The 25,491-nt window shown below is 48.1% G+C and overlaps 1 protein-coding gene across 3 annotated transcripts in view; it reads right to left on the bottom strand.

The window, feature by feature from the left end:
- The window catches only part of FRMD5 (FERM domain containing 5), a 352,011-nt gene that overhangs the window by 23,346 nt on the left and 303,174 nt on the right, over window positions 1-25,491 (bottom strand). The window contains exons 2-7 of one of the 3 annotated variants that reach the window (XM_007467530.1): window positions 24,476-24,580; window positions 19,396-19,438; window positions 19,097-19,175; window positions 10,219-10,316; window positions 7,935-8,058; window positions 3,856-3,943 (exon numbers count right to left, since the gene is read on the bottom strand). In XM_007467530.1, coding sequence (XP_007467592.1) covers window positions 3,856-3,943; window positions 7,935-8,058; window positions 10,219-10,316; window positions 19,097-19,175; window positions 19,396-19,438; window positions 24,476-24,580 — 537 coding nt within the window. Of the gene's footprint in view, window positions 1-3,855; window positions 3,944-7,934; window positions 8,059-10,218; window positions 10,317-19,096; window positions 19,176-19,395; window positions 19,439-24,475; window positions 24,581-25,491 lie in introns of those variants that run through there. The other 2 variants (XM_007467531.1, XM_007467532.1) reach the window with 2 other exon arrangements.

Below are 25,491 nucleotides of genomic sequence, written 5' to 3'. Positions count from 1 at the left end.
GGGAAAAAAAAAAAAAAAAAAAAAAAAAGATTCAATGAGATAGTGTAAGTGGCTGGCATGTGGAGGCTTTCAATAAATGGCACCTTCATGATTCATGATAAGGCTGGGCTCATGTAGTGGGTCCGACCACTTCAAATCCTTGACAGGGCAGGAGGCCACAGTCTGGGCCTGCAGGAGGCCCAAGGCAAACAACCAGTCCCAGGCCCCCTGGAAGGAACAAGATGGTGAGAGGTTGGAGAGGTGTCAGGGCCGGGGAGCGGACGCAACACTGGGCTGTCAGTGGTTTGCTCCATCCTCCTCATCCAGCAGCTGTAGGCTTGGTCTTCTAGGGGCTCCTGCCAGGAGTTGGGGGTCAGGGGAAAGGCAGAGAGCTCAGGACAGCTTGTGCAAGTTCAGAGTTTGGGTATTAGTGTAAGACAGCTAGCTACTGGAGCCCTCTGGCTGTCCCATCCAGAGTGGGTAGGATATCCTCTTCCTAGTCCCAGGGCCAGGCAAGGACCCTCTGGGCAGAAAGAAACCATCAGTGTGGACAGCAAGAACAGCAGCTTCTTAATCAGTCCAGGAGAACAGAGCCCAACTGAAGCGTTGTTCTGATCTCATTTAATTATCGAAACGATTCCTCCTCTTCTGTCCTCCCTAGGGCTGTGTGCCCCAGATTCTCAGGGCCCCAGTAATTGCCTCTTTGTTAATAGAAATCATCAGTATTTATTACACCAAGCACTCCAGCTTATTTCGGCTCTCCTTGTAGCAACATTAAGGCGAGTGCTTGGTAGCCTATCACCAAAGTGACTCTACTTAATGACAAGAGTAAAGGCTCCCAATCTGTTCTCCTTTCTCAGGAGGGCTGAGGGAATCCTGAGCCAGAGCCTAATGAGATGAGCCGCGGGGTCTGCAGCAGGGCCCTGACGTGGCCCTGGGTGAGCAAGAAGTAGGGGGCCCAGGAACAAGGGAGTGGAATCCCAGCAAGATGACTGCTCCCACCTTCTCCCCAGAGGAAGTCTCCTGGGGGCTTCTGCTCCTTAGAGATACACAGCAACAGGAAGTGACCTTAGTTCATATATCCTTGCTCTGCCACTCAGGGCCTTGTAAATTGTGGCCTCCTGGAACCTTCATCTTCATCTTCTTGTCTATAAATCAGGAAGAATAATATCCACCTCCCAGTGCTGGCATGAGGATTAGATAAGAAAATAATGTGAAAGGATCCCAGTGGGCCTGCTAGGGAAGGTGTGCCACAAACCTCTCTGCCCTCCCTCCTTCTAGGAGTGGGTGCCGTGGGGATGAAATGATATGATATATGGGATTGGGCCTTGTGCAGTGCCTGGTATGAAAGCCGGTTCCTTCCTGTAGCCTCTTCACCTCTGTGTCTGCTGCTGGACAGACTCGTCAAAAGACAGGCCTGAGCCAGGACCCCTGCGGTCCTAGGGTGCATGTGGATTTGGGCTGGATACCAAGCTGGCTGCCGCTGTAGCTTCCAGACCCCCGTAGGCAACAGCAGAGAATCCCCACCCTGCTACACTCAGTTGTCATGCTCAGGTTCACTGTCAGCCCACCTCTACGTGCCATCAGGTGACAGCCCTGCCTAGGGACCCATCTCTGAAGAGGTGGGCACTCTGTGTGGCCTCAAAGGGACTGGACAGATGTGGGGTTAAATGCAGAGGTGACCTGGCATCTTCTGTTGACCATATCTATCTTTAGGCAGCTATGTCTTTTTTTTATTTTCCTTCTAACCAAAAGGTCTCACGTACTTACTACTAAACCAAAGCACTAGTGCAGAAACGCACAAAGAAAAAAGTAATTTTCCCAATAAAACACACCCAGCTGGTCAGACGGTAGTGATGGTCTCCAAGTGATATGGTAAGAGGCAAGTGACTTTGACACAGCATCAATGTGTGCCACTTCATACGCGAGGCTCCTTACAGACCCCGCGAGGTTCTTCTCCAACGTCTTCTCTTGGAGTCATACCTCATTTTATTACCAGTTTTCATTCGAATCCATTGGGGAATGGGATGATTCTGCTTTTGTTTCTTGGCCAGGAATTGCTTGATCCTGAAAGTCTTGTGAGAAGACAAGACTTGTGAGCCTTGTGAGAAGACATGGAGCAAATCCAGCCGCACATAGGATGGCGGAGACGAGAAGGCGGCAGCTGTTGTCTTTTCAGGTCCTGAAGTGACTCAGCAGTTCAGGGAGCACAGGTGCGGAGTATCTGCTGAGGACTTGCACACGGATGAGGAAAGCCAGGCTCAGAGAAGCTTCTGAAGGCCCCAGGGAGGAGGAGACCGGCCCTGGAGCCAAGGCCAGCTGACTCCAAAGCTCTCATCAGTCAGTCCTTGCAGCACCCCATATCCTCTGAATTCCCACAGTCCTTAAATATTTCTGAAGGGGAGAAGTTTTAAATTGCAGCAAGGTCTAGTTTATCCAATTTCCCTTTTATGATTTGCGCTTTTTGTATCCTAAGAAATCTTCGCCTAGCCCATAGTCACAAAAATTTTCTCCTGTTTTCTTCTAGGAATTTTAGAATTTTGCATTTTACATTTAAGTCTAGGGTCCCTTTTATTTTTTTTTTTTTTTTTTTTGGTATAAAACGGCATGAATGTGTTTTCTGACAGTGCTGGCCCCCAAGAGCACAGGGGTTATCATTAGTAGGCTGTGCTGGTAGATAGGGAACTGTGGAGCTGGGAGGGTGACCAGGTTTCTGAGTGCCAGAATGTTCTCAAAGTTCATATTTGAAGTTTCGGCATTAAATCCCATGCAACAAAAACATCACCATCTCCTCACCAAGCGGCCAAGGGAAACACAACTCTGCCTCCACATCACTGGGTTCCTCGGTTTCTATTCTATTAATTTTTGTTGGAAACTTATGGTGCCCCTCACTTATTAGGAAGAATAGGTCAGTGTTTGAGAATCAGTTTTACTTGTGATACTGGGGTCTCTCCAGTAGTGGAAAGAGAGAGGCAAAGATTTGGAGAAACTGAGGCAGAGACCAGAAGTGTCAGAGCAGCTGGGATGAGGAGATGAAGCGCAGGGACCTGGCCACAGAGAGACAGGAAGAGGCCATGGGTCTCCACTGCTTTCCACAGTCTCGAGTGGCTGCCCGAGTTCGTCTCTGAAATGCCAGACTCACGTGAGTAATCACAGAGGTTCCTCTCTGGGCAGAGCCTCCCTGGCTGGTTCCTGTCCCGCCCTCACACGCACATAAGGGAATTAAACGTGACTCCAGTGCAGTTCCACGCAGTGACTTAGGCCGCTGCAGTCAATAAAAACCCACTCTTGGAAAGAAACTAGATTACGGGTCAGGGAAGGGTGGGCAGTGCGTTGAGCAGCCTCTGATCATTCCCTGTGGGGGGCCTCCCCCATTCCTCTTCTCTTCACTTCCACCAAATTACCCACTGCTGCCAAAGTGGGGCCCCGGTTTCCAATCTGTTATTTAAATGGACTTTGTCTCGGACCCTCTGACATCGATGTGGCACCACAAGATTATGCAGTGTGGAATCCAGAGGAGTTTTCACAATGAGACATTTTCTCTGGCGTCTGTCACTAAAAAAGCCAATCATCCCAATATTGAAGGGGCGGGTGGTGCAGGCGCGTGGTCCCTCCCTGCCTGTCACCCTCTAGAGCAGCAGTCCCCAACCTTTTTGGCACCAGGGACCAGTTTTGCGGAAGACAATTTTTCCATGGACGGGGGCCTGGGGAAGATGGTTCAGGCCATAATGTGAGCGATGGGGAGCAGCAGATGAAGCTCCGCTCGCTCGCCACCGCTCACCTCCTGCTGTGCGGCCCTAACAGGCCATGGACCGGGCACCCCTGCCTAGAGGGGGCAAGGTCAGCGCAGTCTCCGGCCATGGGGGCGGGTCTTACCTTACACGGGTGAGGGTCCACTCCGTATGTCTCCAACGTCTGCGCTTTTCTTAAAAAGTTCAGCTCTGATGTTGCTGGTGTTTGGCCACTGGAATAAAGAAAATGGGATGATTTCAGGATTTCCTGCTCCCATAGGTTCCCCTGAGGTAAACTCAATTAGGAAGTGCTCAGGGTGTCTCACACTCCAATTTTTCCATAGAGTGTGCTCCCTGCTCCATCCTAGGACCGACTTCAGAGACTCTTATCTAGTGTCAAAACCTTGGAAGTCTTCAGAGTGAGGCAGGCTACATAATGAATGACATGGGCTGAGTGTAATACAATAGGGAGTGGTGGGGACTAGGGCAAACTGGGAGTGCCACCCCATCTAATGAGGGCAGCTGCTCCTCAGCTATAGTCTTGGAATGCAGTCTTGGACTGTAGTCACACCATCATTGCTAGGTGTGTTTTTTTTTTTTTTTTTTTTTGCAGTACGCGGGCCTCTCACTGTTGTGGCCTCTCCCGTTGTGGAGCACAGGCTCCGGACGTGCAGGCTCAGCGGCCATGGCTCACGGGCCCAGCCGCTCTGCGGCATGTGGGATCTTCCCGGACCGGGGCACGAACCCGTGTCCCCTGCATCGGCAGGCGGACTCCCAACCACTGCGCCACCAGGGAAACCCAGGTGTGATTTTTAAAGAGAATTCACAGATACCGATTTTTATGTGGCATTTCGGTTTTAAGTACTATGGAGGCAGAAAAAAAATACATGTGTAGGCTGGCTGCAGGCCATCTGATCTAGACTGAAACACAAAGAAGGGACCTGTATATCTTGCTGCCTAACCCTCTTCCTTTACCAAATGGGAACACAGGAATGGAGGGTAAAGAGATGCAACAGAAGACAGTGCTGAGCTCCCCAGACTCCACAATAGCTCTGTCTGCCCACAGGCTGATGACTGTGAAAAGGAAACAAGCAGAAAAAAGGGAGAAACCAGCGCTGGCACCAAGCCATCTGAAGAAGGGGCCTTCACATCACTCCCCTCATGGCTGCCTCTTCAGCAGGGGCATGGATGGGCTACACGCAGAACCAGTGCAGGATCACCACAGGCTCTCTCAGGGTCCAGCGCCCTGGGAAGCCGACCACCTTCTACAGATGTGGGATTGGCTTCAGTGTGAGGTGTGGGCAGTTTGTCAAGTCAACAACTCTGACGGCTGGTGGGCAGGACTGAAACTTTCTAAGTTCATCATTTGCCTCAAGTAATATGGCAGGGCAGGAAGACAAGCCAGCCTGAGGGAGAAGCAGACCAGATTCCCTCTAGTGTCTTTCTGGAGAGGCATCAATCAATCAGCACCTCAGCAGCTTCTGTGCTGTCCCGTATGAAATACACCATAAACTATAGTGCAGTCTGGGCCCTCAAGGAACGCGTGTTAGAGTTGGAGAAAGGAAACACAGACACACTTTTACATTATGGAGATGAGGCTGAGCCTGTGTAAGCAGTACCTGTGTAAGGAGGCATTTTGTAGAATGCAGATGTTTACACCCACCAGTGCACCTGAGACACAGGGAAGGTGCTGAGAGCCATCCAGATGTGACAAGTATCCCTTGAGCACAGCCAAGGGAACCAGCACAGCTGTTGTCTACGGGTGAAGCTCAGCCTTTATAGAATTATAATGAATATTACTAAAGGGTTTGACATTTATTTGATCTGTGTACTTCTTTGTTTGTTCGCATGTGGTGACGGAGGATTATAACCTAGGGGAAGGCATGTAGAGTCCCTGGGAGATGGTAATTCCCGATGGAAATTTAGTAAAACCCCTTGGGATGAAGCATCAGGGGGACAAAAAGGCCCCTTAACTCCCCCACCATTACCTACTCCCCGTCCTCCACGATGGGAAAGAGGATCAAGCATGGGAATGTTTAGACTAAAACAGCCCACATTAAAAGAGAAGATGGATATTAATGCTTGGAAAGGGCAACTTATATTTTGCCAGTATGTTTTGCATGAAAGCAACATATATATATAAAAGTTGAATGTCCTCCTAGCAACCTAAGGATTTATGCATAAAAGAAGTTACTTGATAGAAATTGCTTATGCCTTGCTAGAATATAGAAAGTTTTGTGTGAACTAGTGGTAATTTTTTATTAGATAAGAATCTAGAACTATACCAGGAAAATAGTTAGGCCCTTTGAATGCTCAAGGACGGAACAGCCTGTGTGTTTTAAGATTGTATTAGCTCACTGTAACCACAAGACCTGAAACAAAGAACGAAAGTTCTGCCAGACGTTTTGAGAAAAGAAAACCGCAGGGGGACATTGAGCAACCATTGTTATGAGAAGGCTGAAAAAAGAAAGCATTCATAATATTGTGTTATATGATTAGATAATCATTAATGTAACCATGAGAATTTGTTGAAAAATCAATGGTGTAATAAGAGTTAAACAAAATATAAAAAGGGCTATTTGCGTGGCAATAAAAAAAAAAAGGCAAGCATCTCATCTGACTCTGGTGTGAGTGGATTTTCTTTAATCGCCGACTCTGTCCTCCCTTCGGGTTATCCCTGCACTGCCGAGGCTGGACCGCGGCAGGAAGGTGTTTGGAAAATGCTGGTGCAGCAGGCAAAGGACCGGGCACCAGAGGCAGCTGAGCACCGCTACCCCTTCCAGGGAGCCTCCTTATTCCTGGTGTGGAGACTGGAGGGCTCCGTAGGCTGCATTCACCCTCAACCCTCTGGGGCCCTCAAAGTGGGCGGGCATCATTTCCTGGGGGATCCCCTGACTTCTATGAGGTTTCTGGAGGACTGTCCCCACTGCTCTGACATCTCCTGAAACCCTCCTGGCAGGGCCTCCCGGCTGTCCCAGCACACCCTTGATCTCTCCTTTGAATGAGCCAGGAGCCCTCACACATGTGTTTATTCTGACCTGTACCACAAGGGGCCACTATTCCCTAAGAGTGATGGGAGGAGCTGGGGCAGCACCTGCACAGGGAGAGGGGTGGGAGGCGGCTAGGATTCCACCTCTGGTAGGTGTCTCCATTCCTCTGGAGGGTGGGGACCAGTCCAACCACACACAGTGGGCAGGAGGTCTGTTTATAAGGCTAAAGAGGCTTTGGGGACGTATCTGTTGGTAAAATCTTTGAGTGAAGGTGAAGATTTTTTGTTTCGGGGGCATCAGGTAGGAACTAGTTTAAGGTTAATGTTATCATTAGAAATATCTTTTTCCCACCCCTTGGACATTGTCCTTCCCCAGAAAGGTAGTTACACAAACATTTGAAAAGATTTTTTTTTAAATTGCACTGTATTAATATGATAGCAGCTTTTATTTTACAATGCTGTATTGTATATAAATTTTTTCTTAGTTTATCAGTTTGGGGAATCTGTGCTCCAGTGTGCCATGTAAAGTAGAGCCTAAACACCCTTTTGTTGCTTTTTAAAAAACCAACCTTTGTAGAAAACACTATTTCATATGGGTGAGAGGATGCATCGATGCGATTTTATGGGATGTGGCACATTCTGGGTGACCTAGGAGAATCTGAGGAGCCTCCTGCTTCCAGCTGCTTCTCCCCTCCTTCCCTCAGTGCAGGGGTGTGGGGTTGAGGGAGCAGTGCTGAAGACACACCCTTGAACGAGGTGCTCTCAAGGTACCCACACCAGCTATGAATCAGGCCAGCCCTGTGCGGTCCCATCCACTGATCCAGAAGCCACCTGTCACTGTCACGGACCGAGGTCGGAGGCTTGCCCATTTTTCACATCCCCACTTAACCCCTCCTCTCTTCCCTCTTCTGCTGTTTATGTTTTCCCTTTCCTTTTCCCCAGTTCATGATTATTCCCTCTGTCTCTTCATTTATCTTAGTGAAGCAAATACCTTTCAGAGGCCAATCCTTCTCCATTTTCCTTACATATATAGCTTCTCTCTTGCCTTTAAGCCTCAGCCTACACCACTGTTCTTGGAGAGGGATACTTGAGGTTGTACTGTCAGTGGATCACTGAAAATGGTACATCCCAGAGTCAGGAAGGCTGGGTCTGCAGGAGCAGAGGGTGCAGTGCAGAGGCTGTGAGCTCAGGCTGTGAGGGAGACAGTGGCCTAGCCTGAACCGAGTGTCACGCACCTGAGTTCTGTTTTGTGAATCTCAGCAATCTTCCTTTCCAGCTTCTCTGAATGTTTAGGGAAAAACTGGAACTTGGAGCTGTAGCCTTCAGGGTGTTTTCCTGGGTCATAATCCCCAATCTCCGCTAGCAAAAGGCAAGTAGAGGAAAACAGTTGTGGAAATAGGTAAATCATCACTGGCAAAACAAGAGATTAACACAGAGCAAAAGCCAAAGTCTGCACCAGCTTTGCAAAGAACAGTGGATCCTGAGACCGGCTGTGAGTCGGGCAGAGGGCATGTTCCTCAGGAGCAGGCCCACCTTTGTTTTCCCAGGTGTGCACACTGAGTTGATATCAAGGCCAAGTAGAGAAGGTAGAGCTGACCCTGCATTCTGAGGTCACCACATGTAAATTTACAACAAAAGAGCGGAAGCCTGCACCATGGCCCACAGGCTCCCAGAAGAGAGCCCGAGAGCAATGCTCTTTGTGGCAGCACAGGAAACTGTGAGCTTGATCAGAAAGACAGAAGCTTTTGGGCCTGAGCCACATCCAAAGTCTAAATCTCGTTTTGAGGATTTTAGCAGGGACACAGCAAAATGATGAACGAACCATGACCCAAAGTCAGAACTCAACTCTCAGTCCCAATCAAATCAAATCAAGTGAATACATTTGAATAAATATCCACTGAGGGCTGAACAGGTGCCAGGCCCCCTGGAGAGGGCTGCAGAGTGGGGAGACTGGCTGTAAGCAGAAAGTGCCGCTGAGTTCAGGAGCACCAGGTCCTAAGGCTGACTTCTCCGTTCCCAGCAGGGGGTGGGGCTTTCTCGTCCTGCAGATTCACAGAGAGTCCATCCCCAAAGCTGCTGAGATCTCAGATCTGGGGTGGCCAGTGGGCCCATGCTACTCCCTACAATGTGTTCCTAGGTCAGAATCCAGCCTTCTCCACATGCAGCATTCCACAGGGAACGCTGTGTGTCAGGAGGAAGGATGTTAAGAAGTTCAGCTGCTTTGTGGTTGTCTTTTCTCCTCCCCTAGTGAGAACCACAACCAGTGCAGGTGAGAAGTCTTGAGCGGGGAGTAAATATTAAGAGGAAAATGTGCCCTTTTTTTCACAACTGAATATTGTTCTGTGGCACAGGTCTCCTCATCGTGCCTTCCAGACTACTCGGGAATTTCTATCATTTAGCAAGAGACTAAAGGCTTCTCTGGGCTTAAAGTCTGAAGTGATCTTGAGCCATGGAGTCATTTATTATGATTTTACTTAGAAAGCTCCAAATGGGAAGCATCAATGATGGATATCAATAACTTCTTTAAAAAAAAAAAAGAAGATGTCAATATGGTTGTCAGGGTAAAACTAGAGTTTAAAATTTCACTTAGATGGGACCAGGTTTTCCTTTAAAAAATGAAAGGAGTATCTTTGGGTACCTTAAAGTTGGCAAGTGCCTTCTAGACTTCAGGCTTAGGAGGTTTTTAAAACAGGAGTCTCAGAAGTCAAAGTTGCAATAGGCTGACTTTTACATTCTTAACGCAGCTGTGATATTTTTTTTTTTTGCCGGAAGAACTTTAGTTTCTTATTGGCAAGCATTTTTTAAGGTTCTGTTCACAAAGTAGCTTCCTGGAGTTCACAGATTTCTGATTATGAATTCAGATTCTTTGATAGAAACTTCATGATTTTAGTGCTATGGTCCAAAATAACCCAGTGACAGCTTCAGGCCAAAGGACTAAGAGAAGTCTACGAACTTAGAATACTTAGAAGTCCCCTGCATTTCACGAAAGGAGAAAGGGTCACATAAGAAGAGTACGTACCTTTCCCACTGTTTTGCAAAAACCGCCAGTCTGGGTATTGGCTGAATACAACCCCAACTCTGCCTTCTTTGCATGTTAGAAAAGGGGTTTGTTACTTGGAAACATTTTTAACTTAGAGCACTCTGAATGGAAAGGTCTCTGAAACAGATACCAGAATTCCAAGGTGCTTCACATCTTTGAGATTTGAATAAAAAGACAGGAAAAAGCTGATTTGGATTACTCTCCAGAGCCTCGATAACTTTATCGACCGAGGGTGCAAGGAAAGCCACCCCCTCCGAACAGAGTCTGAAGGGGCTGCCAGAAAGACTTTAGGTACAAACAATTTAAGGTTGCGTGGTCAGAGCTTCCTGGGTCTAGGGAGTCCAGGCAAAGTCCTTTAACTCGGGCTCTGTTTCAAGTTAGATACTGTTTATATCCAAGAAGTAGTCATCTGTGGTAACTGGAATAATGTAATCAGTACTTAGCATGAAAAGCAAATTTATCCTGTCAAAAGTCATTACCTTGAAGGATATAAGCTGCTAACAAGGCAGCATCTGATGTTTTACAGAGGAGGCGGCCGTGGTACAGATCCCTTTTGATCTGCAGGAAGACTAAATACCTGGAGAGAAAACAGAAAATGAACTATAAAGGATTTCTTTGATTGCTTTAAAGACATAAATATGTAATATAAGCCTATTAAAATCTCTGTCAGGACACTTTTACTACATTAAAACAAAAATCTCAAAACATACCACAGAACAAATAACACTTTTCATTTCCCTGAAGGCTCTTTCAAGCACTTTGCCCTGAACTGATTTTGAAGTTCAATTCAAAACAACCTGTCAGTTTCCTTCTGTAGCTCAAAAGAGAAATGGCGGGCTTCCCTGGTGGCACAGTGGTTGAGAGTCCGCCTGCTGATGCAGGGGACACGGGTTCGTGCCCCGGTCCGGGAAGATCCCACATGCCGTGGAGCGGCTGGGCCCGTAAGCCATGGCCGCTGAGCCTGCGCGTCCGGAGCCTGTGCTCCGCAATGGGAGAGGCCACAACAGTGAGAGGCCCGCGTACCGAAAAAAGAAAAGAAAAAGAAAAAGAAAAAGAAAAAGAAAAAAGCCAGAAATGGCACTTTCTGGTTAAAAGCATCGTTCCCCAGTGCTGGGATTTGGAAGGAGCCGGCCCCGCTCAATTCAGTGCCGAGAAAGAAACCTGTGTCATAAGAGAGGGGCTGATGGGGCCTCTCTCCGCCTTGGACTCTCGCTGACATTGCCTCTTAAGAAGCAGAGAGGTGGTGAAGGAACTAGCCCCGGGGAGAGTTCTGCCTCGGCTTGCCAAGTCAATCTGTCCATATGTGGAATGGCCCTCATTATGGGCAGAGGTCAACCAGACCTCTAAGAATTTGAATAAGGTGTAAGAAGAGGCACTGGTGAAGGAAATGCAGCAACTTGTGGCTAATATTTCTTCAACCGTAGGAAGCTCTCACCTCAGGTGGAAGCAGGCTATCAAGAACAGCTAATAGTAGCTGATGTGTATTGAGCACTTACTATTTCCCAGTCCAGGACTGACACACCTGACATCAGCATCTCATCTAATTTTCGCATACCACTTTGAGATATATATTGTTATTATCTCCCTTTTTTAAGATAAACTGAGGCTTAGGTGATTATCTCATGGGCATATAGCTGGTAAGTGGCAGAACCAGGATTCAAATTCAGGACTGAGGTTGGCTCTTCATCACTGTGTTATTCTACGCTCTTTGCACTATAACTGCTTTGTAGTTTCACAAGTAATTGGGTGGACTCTGTTGCCATGGAATGGAACTGTTGACGTTCCATTCTGAAAGGTCTTTACAAGGAGTGGGGTCTCTGATGTTCATAACCTCACAGGTGCCCTGAGAAGAGCAGAGGCCAGGGGTATCACACCCTTAAGTGAGTCACCTACCACAGTGGCTCCTTGGCAGCGGGTATTTGTGGTGGTTTAAAAATATGTCCACAGGGAATTCCCTGGCGGTCCAGTGGTTAGGACTCTGCACTTTCACTGCTGAGGTCGTGGGTTCGATCCCTGGCTGGGGAACTAAGATCCCACAAGCCGCGTGGCATGGTTAAAAAAGAAAAAAGTTCACAAATTCCTTGATACTCCTCATTTCCAGAGGTAGAGCTTAATTCACTCCATTTGAGTGTGGGTTAGACTCAGTGGCTTGCTTCTAACAAGCAGACTAAAGCAGGAGTGGTAGTTAGTGTCTGACATCTGAGACTAGGTCATAGTGTCCCTGCAGATTCCTCCTTGCGCTCTCCTTCTCTTGGATCACTCACTCTGCTTGAGGACACTTAAGCAGCCTTATAGAAAGGTCCATGGTGAGGAACTGAGGCGTTTTGCCAACAGCTAGCAAGGAACTGAAGCTTTCTGCCAACAGCCATGTGAGTACACCATCTTGGAAGTGAATCCTCCGGTCAAGCCTTCAGATGGCCACAGGCCCAGCCAACCGCTTGGCTGCAACCCCAGGAGAGACCCTGAGCCAGAAGCACCCAGCTAAGCCGCTCCCGAATTCCTGACCCACAGACACTCAGAGATGAGAAATAATTTTAAGTGAAGTTTTGTGGCATTTTGTTAAACAGCCATAGATAACTACAGCATCCTCACAGGAGTAATGGGAATATGGTAAAATTCCCTTAAATTCCATCAGTTTGAACCAAAAAGAAATTGGGCACTCCCTGGACAACTAGAGGTGTTTCTATTGCTTCTGTTTTCAGGCTGAAGAATAAAACAGAGGATTCCATGCCCACCTGATCATGTGAAAATGCTCAAAAGAAAGAGGACCAATGACAGCACAACTTCTGGGGTGAGGAGGGGCACCAGCACGTGACTCTGAGAGCTCGGGGCTTGGTGATTCAAGTCATTAAACAGAAACGAAGGAGCAATCAAACCTTTTCTCCTAAAGCTTTGCTATTCAAAGTGTGGCCCACATAACAGGGTTATCAGCAGCATCCGGGAGCTTGTTGGAAATGGAGAATTAGGCCCATCTGAGACCTACTGAATCATTTTAACAAGATCCCCAAGTGATCTGTACATAGATTAAAATTTATGAAGCACTGTCCTAAGAAAATTCGCAAGCATCCTTCTAACCACATCAGGATGGACTGCCCTCCTCAAACCAAAGGGAAGGTGACTACTGTGGTCCGGAAGTTAACAAGAACTCCCCTTCTTATCCCAACCACTCCCACTCGGCCCCAAGGAAAACTGAAGGAAAAAGACATCGTGCAATGAGTGGTAATTTTTAAAGTTGGATCTACCAGATCAAGCTTGTCTTCACTCTGCTTCCCACGAAGAAATGCCACAGGTGTGTGGAAGGAAGGGGGCAGCGCTTCTCTGCCTCTCACTGCTTCAGCTCCCACCTTCCACCGGCTTTGGCAGGATGTAGCAGCAAGCCTTTGGCCTCTTACTTACAGATCACTCCCGGGGCCTGAGTTCATGCATCACTCCTCCCATACCTCTCTGCTTGCCTGTGTCCAAAATTCAGGGGCTGCACGTACTGGACTGAAGGAGATATTTCAAAGGCTCTGGATAGTGGTCCTCAATGTGGTGGTGAGGAGAACATCCCCCACCCCGGGGAGGAGCATGTGAGAGTCTGTGTATGGGTGCTGCTGGGTTTGAAAGGGCTCCTCTAGACCTTCTGATTTGCCCTCCAAGGGGGACACGCTCCTCACAGTGAGAACCACGATAGGTGCAAGACAGGTGCCTCAGGTGAGCTGGAAAGGGAACAAGGCTTTCCGCTGCTGGGCGGGGTTCCTTCAGACTTCAGGAGGTACAACAGCTACAGGGAGGTCAAGGGTAAGGCCGTGGGAACACTGTCAAGCAATGGTGCAGCAACTGGAGGGGGAGGGGATGGAGGGGCAAGTCAACATCCTAAAGAAACACACCACAGTCTGCAGAGGACGAGATGAGCTCATGAAAGAATCAACTGACAGCTGCAAGGGAGAGAGTTACACTAGGGGTCCCCCCTCCCTTTTCTCCCCCAGCAGCTTCCGTCAAGCTTTGTGTTTTGTTCATTTAGGGAGGTAACCAATGACTCAGTGTTGTTTGGTCATGAAAATACATCCCACATGACTCATAGCATCCTTAGACCTATTCCCAAGAATAGGGGAAATAGAAACATGCCCTGGCATGTTCTCCCCTGCGACCTAAGGGCCTAAGGAAGACTATCTTGTTGCCTGAGGCACTGTCACCAGGGCCACTGAGTTGCCAGGCAAGGGATCAGCCTGCTTATAATGAGCAGCTCATAATGAGCAGGCTAGTTGGGCTCCCCAGTCTCAGACCCTCATAGTAGGAGTTACAGAGCCTAACTCTCGCATTTTATAGCTGAGGAAACAGAACCCGCATGGTAATTCAGTGAGCTATGGTTAGGGAGAAAAGGGTCCTAAATAAAGTCAGGGGAACTCTTTGTCATCAGAGAGAAATTCTCACTGGAATGAAAAAGAAATCAGCTTTATACCAGATTTAAGACAAAAAGCTTTCTCTTTAGGACACTTTTTTGGTTAAACTTTGCCTATCTCCTTCTGGCTTCAAAGAGGCTTTACCTCACCTCCACTTTTGTTTAAATGCCAGGTTGTCCTAAATTGATGGAGGACCATCCAAAGGCAGAGTGTGTGAGAGCCTAAAAGACGACCAAGGAGGGCTTCCCTGGTGGCGCAGTGGTTGAGAATCCACCCGCCAGTGCAGGGGACACGGGTTCGAGCCCTGGTCTGGGAACATCCCACATGCCACGGAGCAACTAAGCCGGTGCACCACAACTACTGAGCCTGCGCTCTGGAGCCTGTGAGCCACAAGTACTGAAGCCCGTGCGCGTAGAGCCCATGCTCCGCAACAAGAGAAGCCACTGCAATGAGAAGCCCGTGCGCCACAATGAAGAGTAGCCCCCGCTCGCCGTAACTAGAGAAAGCCCGCACGTGGCAACAGAGACCCAACGCAGCCAAAAAAAAAAAAGAAAAAAGAGAGAGAGAGAGAGAGATTCTTCAGGGTTTAAAAAAAAAAAAAAGATGACCAAGAAAAACCTATGTATTTCTGGAACATGTACATCCAAGGAACTGGCTTTGGCATTCTGATTTCTGATATCAGAGGGTGGGGATGAATCCAGAGATATTTCAATTAAAGGTTCTGAACTCTGGAAAGCACTGGCAGCTCCTGAAGAGTTTCTTCCAGAAGATCCTTTGCCCCTGGTTTCCTCTATTTTCTGCCATCCCTTTTCCTAACTATGATCATGTTTAGTATGTCTTCCTCCCCCATACTAGACTGCGGGCTCCTTGGAGTTAGAGATTATGTTTTGTCACTTTTAATATTCTTCTAGAAAGCCTATACATCCTGTGCCTATTCACCCTCCCTCCCACCCACCCATCCACTCATCCATCCATCCATCCATCCATCCATCCATCCATCCATCCATTTATCCATTCAACCACCAACCCATCCATCCATCCATCCATCCATCCATTCAACCATCCCTCTATCCGTCCATCCAAGCTTCCATCCATCTATCCATCTAGTTCTGAGCACACACATGTGCCAGGTACAGGCATAGGTGCTCGGAATACAGCAGAGAACAAAGCAGTGTCCTTACTCTTATGGAGCTTACATTCCAGTGGAGAGAGACACAATATAGCAGTGATTTACTGAGTGCATGCTGTGTGCCACACACTGTAGTGTTTAACACGCACTCTTTCAGCAATTCTATGAGGTGACTACTGTTTTTATCCCTGTCTCATACATGAGGAAAGGGAGTGATTAGAGATATTGTTGCTTGCCTTGTCACACATCTAGTTAAAGAACCACCTGGGATTTGAACTCAGATCTTTTTGATTCCTTCTCCCAGGATTGGCACACTAAACCTGCCACCAGAGCCCCCAGTGAGATAAAATAACATTTTATTGGAAGAGAGCCATGCTCATTCATGTATGTACTGTCTGTGGCTGCTTTCGCATTACAATGGTAGAACAGATTAGTTGCGACAGAGACCATATGGCCCACAAAGCCTAAAATACTATCTGGTCTTTTACAGAAAAAGTTTGCCAACCCATCTTAGCCTAAGCTAGGCTCAAGTGATGTTCACTGATGGAATACATTACCTATAAACTCTATTAACTTTTTTAAAGAAAAATAAATGACCTGAAAAGTCTATTAACATTTTTTGAGCACCTGCTCAAACATGTGTCAGGCAGTTTGCTTCCTTGGAAGGTGGGGCCCCATGTGCACTCAGTTTCCTTCTATTACTTGATCTTTCAATGAGTTCGAACACCTGCAGCCCTTGTTAAAAGCTAAATCTGGTGCCTAATCCCCATTTTCTCTGCCTTGTCTCTAGCTCAGACAAGAAAATCTATTTATTTATTTAAAAAATGACAAAAGAGATTAATCAGGATCTGGCAACTAAAGTTATCATCTGGGAAGAGTCCAAGAGATAAATTGCAGCACAGTTCTTCATCCCCTCCTCTAAGCCTGGCTTTATGGGAGTAGCTGAGACGGCAGTGAAATTTAGGACTGATATTGCCAGGAAAAAAAACCACACTGACAGCTAAATTAGTTTGGCAGGAAGGTGGGGTGGAGAGCTCTAAGCCAGTAATGAATTATGGGTATTGAATGAGGCTGGGGCAGGTACCCACTCTTTTAAGAGCAGCAGGGATGTGAATGAGGATAAAGACGCAGCGAAGACCAGGGCCTCCACAGAACGCCTCAGGGAGGGGGAGGCACAAAGACTCCAAATCAGGCCCAGGCACCTTGAGGTCCGCACACCTGACAACGCTTGGAAAATGCCCTCTAGGGAAGGAAGGCAGGTGAGGCAGAGAGCAAGGGGAAAATAGTCGAGGATGATGGGCACAGTTGCATGCGGAAGGGGCAGGAGCTCACATGCTTGCCAGTGTCTTTGAAGTTTGCTGACTTGGAGAGGGGCCTGGCCATGGCTTTCCCAGTCCTCACAAGTTAGCTGCTTAAGTGTCAGGGCTCTAGCTAGGACAGAAAAGGAGTGGGGATTATCACATAAACAAGGGAGAAAAGCCAGAACCAACTGTACTTGTGCCCCATGCAGAGCCCCTGAGGTCCACGGACCATGTAATCGACCTGGCAGTAAACAATGAGCCTTTGCTCAGTGCCAGGCTCCCTGGGGGTGTATTAAGAAGTACAAGACCCCGTGTAGTGGTTAATCCTCCCAACAAAGCTGGGAGGTACTATTACTATCCTCATTTTATAAATAAGGGATCTGAAGGTCAGAGAAGTTAAATATTTTATGTCCAAGGCCACATAGCCAAGAAGTAGCAGAAACAGGATCTGAGCCTCCTGGTCTATGCTGCTCCTTGGGTAGGAGGGTCTGTACATTAGTATCATGTAGTGACATTTGTTTTAGAAAACTGTATTGTTAAGACCTCCTCCTGGGACTTCCCTGGCAGTCCAGTGGTTTAGACTTTGCCTTGCAATGCAGGGGGTGTGGGTTTGATCCCTGGTCAGGGAGCTAAGATCCCACATGCCTCACAACTAAAAAACCAACACATAAAACAGAAGCAATACTGTAACAAATTTAATAAAGACTTTAAAAATGGCCCACACATCAAAAAAAAATCTTAAAAAAAAAGACCTCCTCCTAAGGGCCAAGAGAACTATATATTTTTGTCCTTTAATCAAATCAGAAAGCCGTGTGTCTGTTGTGCTGTCACTGGCAGCCCTCTGAGTTGTCAGACCAAACCCTCTCATCCTTACTGTTGGTCCAGTGAGGTGCAGAAAAGGTGATCCTGATGCGAGGTGTTAGGAGGCTAGGTGCTGGGCTCTCAACAAAGATGTGTTAATATGTATAACTGATTCACTTTGTTATAAAGCAGAAACTAACACACCATTGTAAAGCAATTATACCCCAATAAAGATGTTAAAAAAAAAAAAAAAAAGATGTGTTAAATCTGCCCAGACATGTGGACAGGAGCGTGGACTTCTGGGTCTGCCCTGGCACCATCACCTCTTTCAGGAGAGAAAGGCGGGGAGGGAGGGAGGAAAGGAAAGGGGGGAGGGGGAGGGAAGCGGGGAAGGAGGGGCAGGTACAGAACTGTGGCAAGCACTCTGGAAGTCATGAGCAGGGCAGGCTAGTGCTTTACCAAAACTCCTCTCTGTTTAAGTTGTTAAACACAGTGGTTCTACCCTCACTCTCCTGCCTAAAGCTACAGGATTGCTCATTAATATGGATGAGCTTGGTTTTCACAGGCAAAGTAGGGGCCACATCCACTTCCACATGGATGAGCAGAGCCTGCAGTTTCCATGTGCCCAGTAAGGAGCACGAGACTTGGTTGTAACTACACACTTCACTGTTCTCAGTGCTTTAAAGTGGGTGGTGGGTGCGCCCAGAGCATCTGGAGGAAACAACCTTCCTGATCCTTTTGATTCCTTCGCAAGATTCCCCTCAACCTCCACTGGGGCTCATGTGGAGTTCAGGATCTAGAAATAGGTCTCAAGGCCTTAGGAGGACAAGCAGTCTCTACACTGGCAATGGCCTCGTCCCAATCTTTGCTGTCTCTAAGGCTTTAGGGAGGGGGGGCAGAGCTGGCAGAGCTGTCTCTTTCGCGGCTCTAGGATTCCCTGGCATCATCTCTTCACCTAGGCCTCCACCCTTTACAAGGTAACATCAAGGTTTTGCTAATGTCCGAATTACATCTTTCTAATATAAAAATTAAGGATCCCAGTTCAGAGAGTTCTAAATCTCTGAGGTCAGACTTTTAGAGTGAATTTGGCTTAGATACACAAAACCCTTGGGGGAGCTTTGAAGCTCCAATTCATTGACCCTCTGGTAGGATGGTGTGGGCACAGAGGTTCTTTCTCATCCCCAAGTGGTGCTGGATGAGACAGGATTCATTCCACGTAGCTGCCTGCCACAGAACACGATCCCCACAATGAAGAGTTTATCACGGGCCTGATCCATAAGCACATGGTAGGTCACCCACTTGGATTTAAAATCTTCAGTGTTTCCCAGCTTGTTTTTCAGTGTCCTGCTTTGCCATTTCCCAAGTACATTAGGCCGCTGGAGTCTATTTCAAGCCCCCAAATAAGCAGCAACACGGCCGTCTCCAAAAACATCCATGGTGGCCACATCATTGGTAAAAGAAAAAATGCTTTTGATTAATTCATTACTCCAGACCCCTTTGCAGATGACCAGTTTAAGATGAAGTATTCCTGAAGGAAAGAAGCTCACTCCGTTGCAATTCTGCTGAGGGCATGAGCAAAGAGAGCATGTGGAAATGAAATATAGAAGTAAGGCTATATTTAGGAAGAATTCCTTGCCTATCAGCGTTGGGAGCTTCCAAAGTAGAGGACCTAGGAAGCTACAGTCCCTCTTTCCTATCCTCTCCAACAAGTCTTAGAGGCTGAGGGACATGGGCTCAGCCTTACCTGGTTATTTCTTCTTTCAGGGCAGCAGGGTCTGCAGGGTAAAACTTCACGCGGAAACACATGGTGAATGGAGGCTGGGCTGCAGAGAAAAAGAGGTGCCCATCGGGAAGACCTTCCCAGGAAGATGATTGGGCTCCCCGCCCCACTGGGATGCACAGGTCTCTGAGCCATCTAAAGAAAATCTTCACATGTTTAGGGCCAACTTACACTTAGAACAGTGGAAAATTCCCAAGACTCACTGCAAGTGGGAGGTTTCCTCCCACCCTCCCCAGGGGTGAGGCTTCATGGACAATACTTACATCTCAACTGCTTCCCCACAGACTTTGTAAACTCCAACCAATGCTGAAACAGAGAACACAGAACAAGAAAGCCCTAATGAGAAGCAGTGTCAAATATAACTTGTTTTATTCAATTTAAAAAACTAGACAGATTGTAGCCCAGGGTGAAAGCAGCTCAGAAGCTTGTGATATGTAGGCTTGGAGAGTACAGAATGATATGATTTTCTGAAATAAGCTCCCCATGGAACCAGCTGTGAAGGGGGGAAGAGATCCAGCTTCAGATGCCATTTCTGGGCTTCCCTGGCAATGCCGCCTTCCAACGTAGGGCGCCAGAGTTCCAAGCCATGTTTCTGGCATGCCAGTAGGCACAAATGAATGCACATATGTGTGATGGGGACAGAGCCCCACCTGGCTTTTCAGTAGGGAAATACTCCCTTTAATGGGTTGTGTTTGTGTTATGCAGTGGGGACAGGATGATACACTGAGGCTATTGGTAGCAGCTCTAGAAAGCACTGGCAGGTGGAATTTCATAAATGTTGAGAAGGCAGGGATGGCTGGTGTATATTTGATCTTTGTTTGAGCAACGCATTGCCAACCCTTGTGTTAGGGAATACATACTCAGGATTCCTTGGCATCCAGGGATGTTTAAAATCTAAGTCTCATAAGATAACTAACCACACCGATGTGTAGTATCCTGTTTTCCCTGGATTTTCACAGAGGCAGGACATAGTAGCAAGGCATTTTTCCCCATGGTACTTACGCTGGGGAAAGGAAGCAACGAGAACGTTCTATATCAATGTCCCACTTCTACATGGATCCCTTATGAAATGCACTATTGACGTTTGTTGCTTTTATGATAATCAGGAACCTTGATAATTTGCAGAGAGCTAGAATTGCTGATATTTGGGGCTTGGTTATCTGGATGTAGCTTAAAACCACTGCTCTGTGAGGGCAGAAAACTCTGTCTTGTTTACCACTGTATCACTGGTGCCCAGCTCAGTGCTCAACGTGCAGCTGTAGAGCAGGAGAAGGAAGCAGGTCCATACCTCCCTCTTTTCTGACTACTTCTATTTAGTAAAATGTCTGGCAGAGTCCTCCCTCTGGCAGGAAAGCAGGCAGGGCCACACAGACGCATCCTGGCCTCCCTCGATGCCCAGCTCTCACCTTCTGGGCTGGGCCGTGGGTCACACAGTTAATGGACCCACCAAGAGCCAGTTCTCCCGTCAGCTCCACATGGATAATCTGGGCTGACATCCTGCTCTCTTGCTTCCTCTGATCTGAGTTCCCACGAGGCTGGCAACTCATTATAGCCACTCAGTGTGGTTAAGAGGTCCTCCTCACATTACACGGCCCACCGCGGCTTGGCTTCACAGGGAAGCAAAGGCAGGAGATGAAACTGCATGGAAACAACTGGGGTTCCAGACCATGCCTGTGAAGGTGGAGGAGGCCTGTCTGGGCGGAGCACACCAGAACTGTGGACAGTGAGACGCACACAGCAAGTGTCTCAGCAAGGGACTCAGAAAACTAAATGCCCTGAGGCACTGGACCAATAGATTAAAATAAATAAACGAAGACAGATGGAAGCTAAGTGCAATGATAGATCCATGATCAGCAGAAGGCAGAGAGGCTGAATGACAAAAGGCTATTCCCCTTGGCAATAGCTGGAGGGAAGACGTTAGTTTGTACTGGAGTGCGAGCTCCAGAAAGGAGCGAGGCTGGAGGAGACCACGAGCAGGTGGAAAGAAGGTGGAAAGCTTGTCCAAGAGACGGTCTGGTAGAGAACTCTTGACAGGATCCCCCAAATACGGTGATGGCCAGAGTTACCGTTTGCAGCTGTCTGCCTATATCTGGGTCCCAGAATCACTAGCAAACTGATAACACCGGGTTGGGGAGGAGGGGGTCAGGAGAAGGGTAAAAAGGAGGTTCAGGGAGCGGAGCTTCCTCCTGCATTTGGGTGAAGGAGCCAAGGTGGTACAATCTTCAGACTCCGGGGGCTTGAAGGAGAGGGTGAGAATAGTCTGAGACCAGGGCCTGAGTCAGGAACAGCGGAGGGGGAGTGAGGGCAGTTCCTCCAGGAGGGACCAGAGAAATCCCAGACCCCATGGAGACCCCTGCAGAGCAAGCGATGATGGGATGGATGTGAGCGCTGGGCTCTGCCGCCCTGGTGCTCAGGGGAAGAGGTCCGGGGTGGGGTGGGGCAGGGAGCTCATCTCCATCTCTATCGTGATCAGTAGATCTAGGACAATTCTTCACAGGTCCATTTCCCCACAGCTCTCAAGGACCCTCTCAAGCCTCCCTGCTCTCCTTAAACCCTCAATAAAAGCACAGAATCATGTCACTTTAGAGGCTCTAGGGTATGAATTCAGCATGGAACCCTCAGAAACCACACAGGCTCTGGCATCAGGCAGGTCTGAGCAGGAGACAGGCTTTGCCACTTGCCTTGGGCAAGTTACATAACCTGTCCGAGACCGTCCACTCATCTGGAGAATGGATGGTATAACTGCAGATACTCATCTCATTCGTGGTAAGGATCGAATAACACATGTGAAGCTCTTAGCTTCGTGCCTGATACACCTCATCACTCAACGTCCATTGGCTGAAAGATCTAGGTTTGTGCCCAGAGTGGAGCCTGGCACAAAGGAGTCACTCCATGAAAGTTTATTTCTCCTTTTCCCCATTTCCTTATTTTTCTCTGTCTCCTTTGGCTTTTAATCTTTGTCATCTCAACATACTCTCTTATCCTCCTCAAGCACATGCTGACCCAACTAAAAAATAATGAACAGGATACATTTTACCCTTTTTTCTTCATATGCCACTGCCTTTGGGAGATGAAGAGACCTTGGGGTAACTGGTCTTCCTTCTTAAGGAGAAACAGCTCTGACTCCCCAAAATAAACAAACTACAACAACAAAATCCCTTTGTAAAAACAGTCTAAGACTCTACCATTACAGAGTGAACGGACACCTAGAGCATGTGAGGACATGTAGCTTCCTGGTGTCGTGGCACTTTGGGGGGGGGTCTTACACTATCGCCCAGAGCTAAGGATAGTATCTATGCCAAGACAGTGGGGCCTTTACAGGGTGAGGGGCTGACCTCAACACTCCTCAAACACTGGTGATGCTCAAAATTCTGCTGAGCCAGGAGGAATGAAACATGGCAGCAAAGTGGGGCAGGGCTTGTCAAAGGAAACAGATTCAGGCTTTGGTTTCTTTCCTATAGCTCAAGTCTTCAGCATAAAACCCTAAATGTGACCTGGAGACACAGCGGCTCAGAGCATCAAACAACAAAACAACACCTGGGGACTTCTGTGGTGGTGCAGTGGTTAAGAATCCGCCTGCCAATGCAGGGGACGCGGGTTCGATCCCTGGTCCGGGAAGATCCCACATGCTGCAGAGCAACTAAGCCCGTGCGCCACAACTACTGAGTCTGTGCTCTAGAGCTCACGAGCCGCAACTACTGAGCCCACGTGCTGCAACTACTGAAGCCCGTGTGTCTAGAGCCTGTGCTCCGCAACAAGAGAAGTCACTGCAGTGAGAAGCCTGCTCACTGCAACGAAGAGTAGCCCCTGCTCGCTGCAAATAGATAAAGCCTGGGAGCAGCAATGAAGACCTGATGCAGCCAAATAATTAATAAATGAATGAATGAAACAAAAAACACAGCCTGAATCTGGCCTGGAGAGGGAGTTACCTGTGGCCCTGGGCACTGCTGGGAGGCTGTGCCCTCCGGGGCTCCAAGGTCCCCAGTGGTGACAGAGATGAAGCTTATGTTTGGAGCTATGAAAAAAATGAGTGGACCCATGAAAGGGGGGCCCTCTGGGGCTCGTGGTGACAGTGCTTTTGGAGGACGGTAGACGACAGTGGCTGTGGGGAAGGGAGGCAGTGAGGCCTGAATGCTTCTGCATACTTTCCCACTTTGGTGGGGATGCCAGAGAGAACCTCCTCCCCACACCGAGCAAAGGGCTGATGGACGGAAGTTATAGGAACTGCACGCGTGGGCCTGAAGCGTAGCTGGGCAAGTGGAGGGCAGGAACATGGCACTATAACCCACTAACTCACCCACTCATCATTCCTTCAGCAGATATTTATTGAGCATCCACTGCATTCTAGGCCCTGTGCTAGTTCCATGGGTTACAGTGACGAATGAGACAAAGTCCATGCCCTCATGGAACTCATATTTTTGCAAGGAACACAGGTAATCAAACAGGCGATACCAGCATGGTGTAATAAGTTCTACTCCAATAGGGGTAGAACAGGGCACATGGGGGCACATCAGAGGGGCCCCTCAGTCAGAGTAGGGGTTAGGGAAGGCTTCCGGAAAGAAGTCAAAGCCTAAGCTGAGACCTTACACGTGAGAAGGAGTTAGCCAGAAGGAAAGTGTGGAGAGTAGAGAAGTGAGGAAAGGGGAAGCGATGTTCCAGAGGAGAACTGTACAGGTGAAGGCTCTGAAGAGGGGAAGACTGACGTGTGTGGAGAGTCACAGTATCATCTGGCGGGGCCACAGCAGGGTGGAGATGGTTGGGGAGATGAAGCTGGAGTAGTAGTCAGGGGCCTTGTTTCTGTATCTGTCCGGAATGTCACAGTCCTTGTCAATGCCTTGTGTCTGTAGAGCCGCCCACGTTGTGTAGAGCAGAACAAGAATTGCAGGATTTGCGAGGGCTGAAAGGCCCACGGCAGTTCGGCTCCATCTCTGTCCTGCCCAGATTGGGTTCTTGTGGCACTCAGGTGAGACCGTTCCTAACCAGAACAAGGCGAATTAGCCCATTTACTAGAGAGGGGCAGGACAGCCTCAGCCTGTTACCTGGGCTCTGAGACCACAACACCTGCCCAGCTGCCCTGACTCTAACTGGGCAGCTTTGGGAAAATCACTTCAGCTCTCGAGGCTGCCATTTCAGCATCTAAAAAACGATGGACCACTCCAGCTGAGCTCTGCCGCGTGGTCTTCCAGGTCTCACAATATGATCTGAAGAGATGACACCGAACTGCAGGGTCCGGTTGGTCCCCGACTCCTGCGGCTAAACTCTGAACATGAGTGACAGACAGTTCAGGGCCTCAGGCTTACTGACCAACCCTCTCCTGCATCTGTGCTTTGAATAGTGACTTACCCGCTGCTTATCAGGGTCCACAAAGCGGATCCCAAAATAGTCTTTCTCAAGCAGATTCAGGTGGTGGCAAAGAAGGTCAAACAGGTATTGGCCTTTGGCATCTCTCTGCAAAGAAAGCAAGATCCATTGAGAAATGGGCGGGCTTCTTCAGTGTAACTTTGTTTTGATGGTCATTAAAAATCGTTTGTAACAGTTGCATGAGGATGTGAAAGGGGCACATGCCCATAACTATGTCCTCCATATTGTGATGGATTCAACATTCTCAGGAATTCTGAGGCTTTCAGCACCTGGAAGGAGCCCAAGAACCTTCCTTCCACAAAGATGTCAGAGAAGGCAGATAAGAGTCAGGTAGGCCCAGTTCCTACCTATAATGCACACAGCGTTCCTCTGGACTGTCGTGTGGAACTCACCAAGTCCAGCTGGCTCTGCCTCTAAAGTGCATCATGAATCCTCTTGCTTGTCTGCATCCCCATCACCAACTCCCTAGGTGAAGCCACCAACCACCACCTCTCAACTGGACCATGGCCAGAGCCTACTAGCCAGTCCTCTGCTTCTGTGCTCACCCTTTCTCCACATGGCAGCCAGGGAGACCGCAATTTAGACAAACTGTCTTTTTTTAATGAATAAGTAATACAGGCACATAGTAAGATATTCAAATATACAAACGAATATACTATGAAGAGTCTTCCTTTTACCTATGCTGCAGTTCCCCATCCCCAGAAGCAAACCCTCACCAGCTTCTTGGGTATCCTTAATGAGGTTATCTTATACACGGGCAAGCCTATATACATATACATCTCCTGTTTTAAAAAGACATTAGCAGCATATTTTATACTGTATTCTGCTTCTTGGGATTTTTCCCCACGTAGGGTATCTTGTGACTCTTTCTATAGCAGCACATATAGATATGCCTCACAGCTCTTAACTGCAGCGAGCACGCAGTGATCTTTAATGACTTTGCCACTCCTGTGTGACACTGTCAGCAAGGGGCTTCTCTTGCTCTCAGAATAAAATCC

The sequence above is a fragment of the Lipotes vexillifer genome, unplaced genomic scaffold, assembly GCF_000442215.2.
Source record: "Lipotes vexillifer unplaced genomic scaffold, Lipotes_vexillifer_v1.1 scaffold722, whole genome shotgun sequence".
Taxonomy (NCBI): domain Eukaryota; kingdom Metazoa; phylum Chordata; class Mammalia; order Artiodactyla; family Lipotidae; genus Lipotes; species Lipotes vexillifer.
Note: the sequence above shows the minus strand (reverse complement) of the source record. Positions and strands in the feature narration are given on the sequence as shown.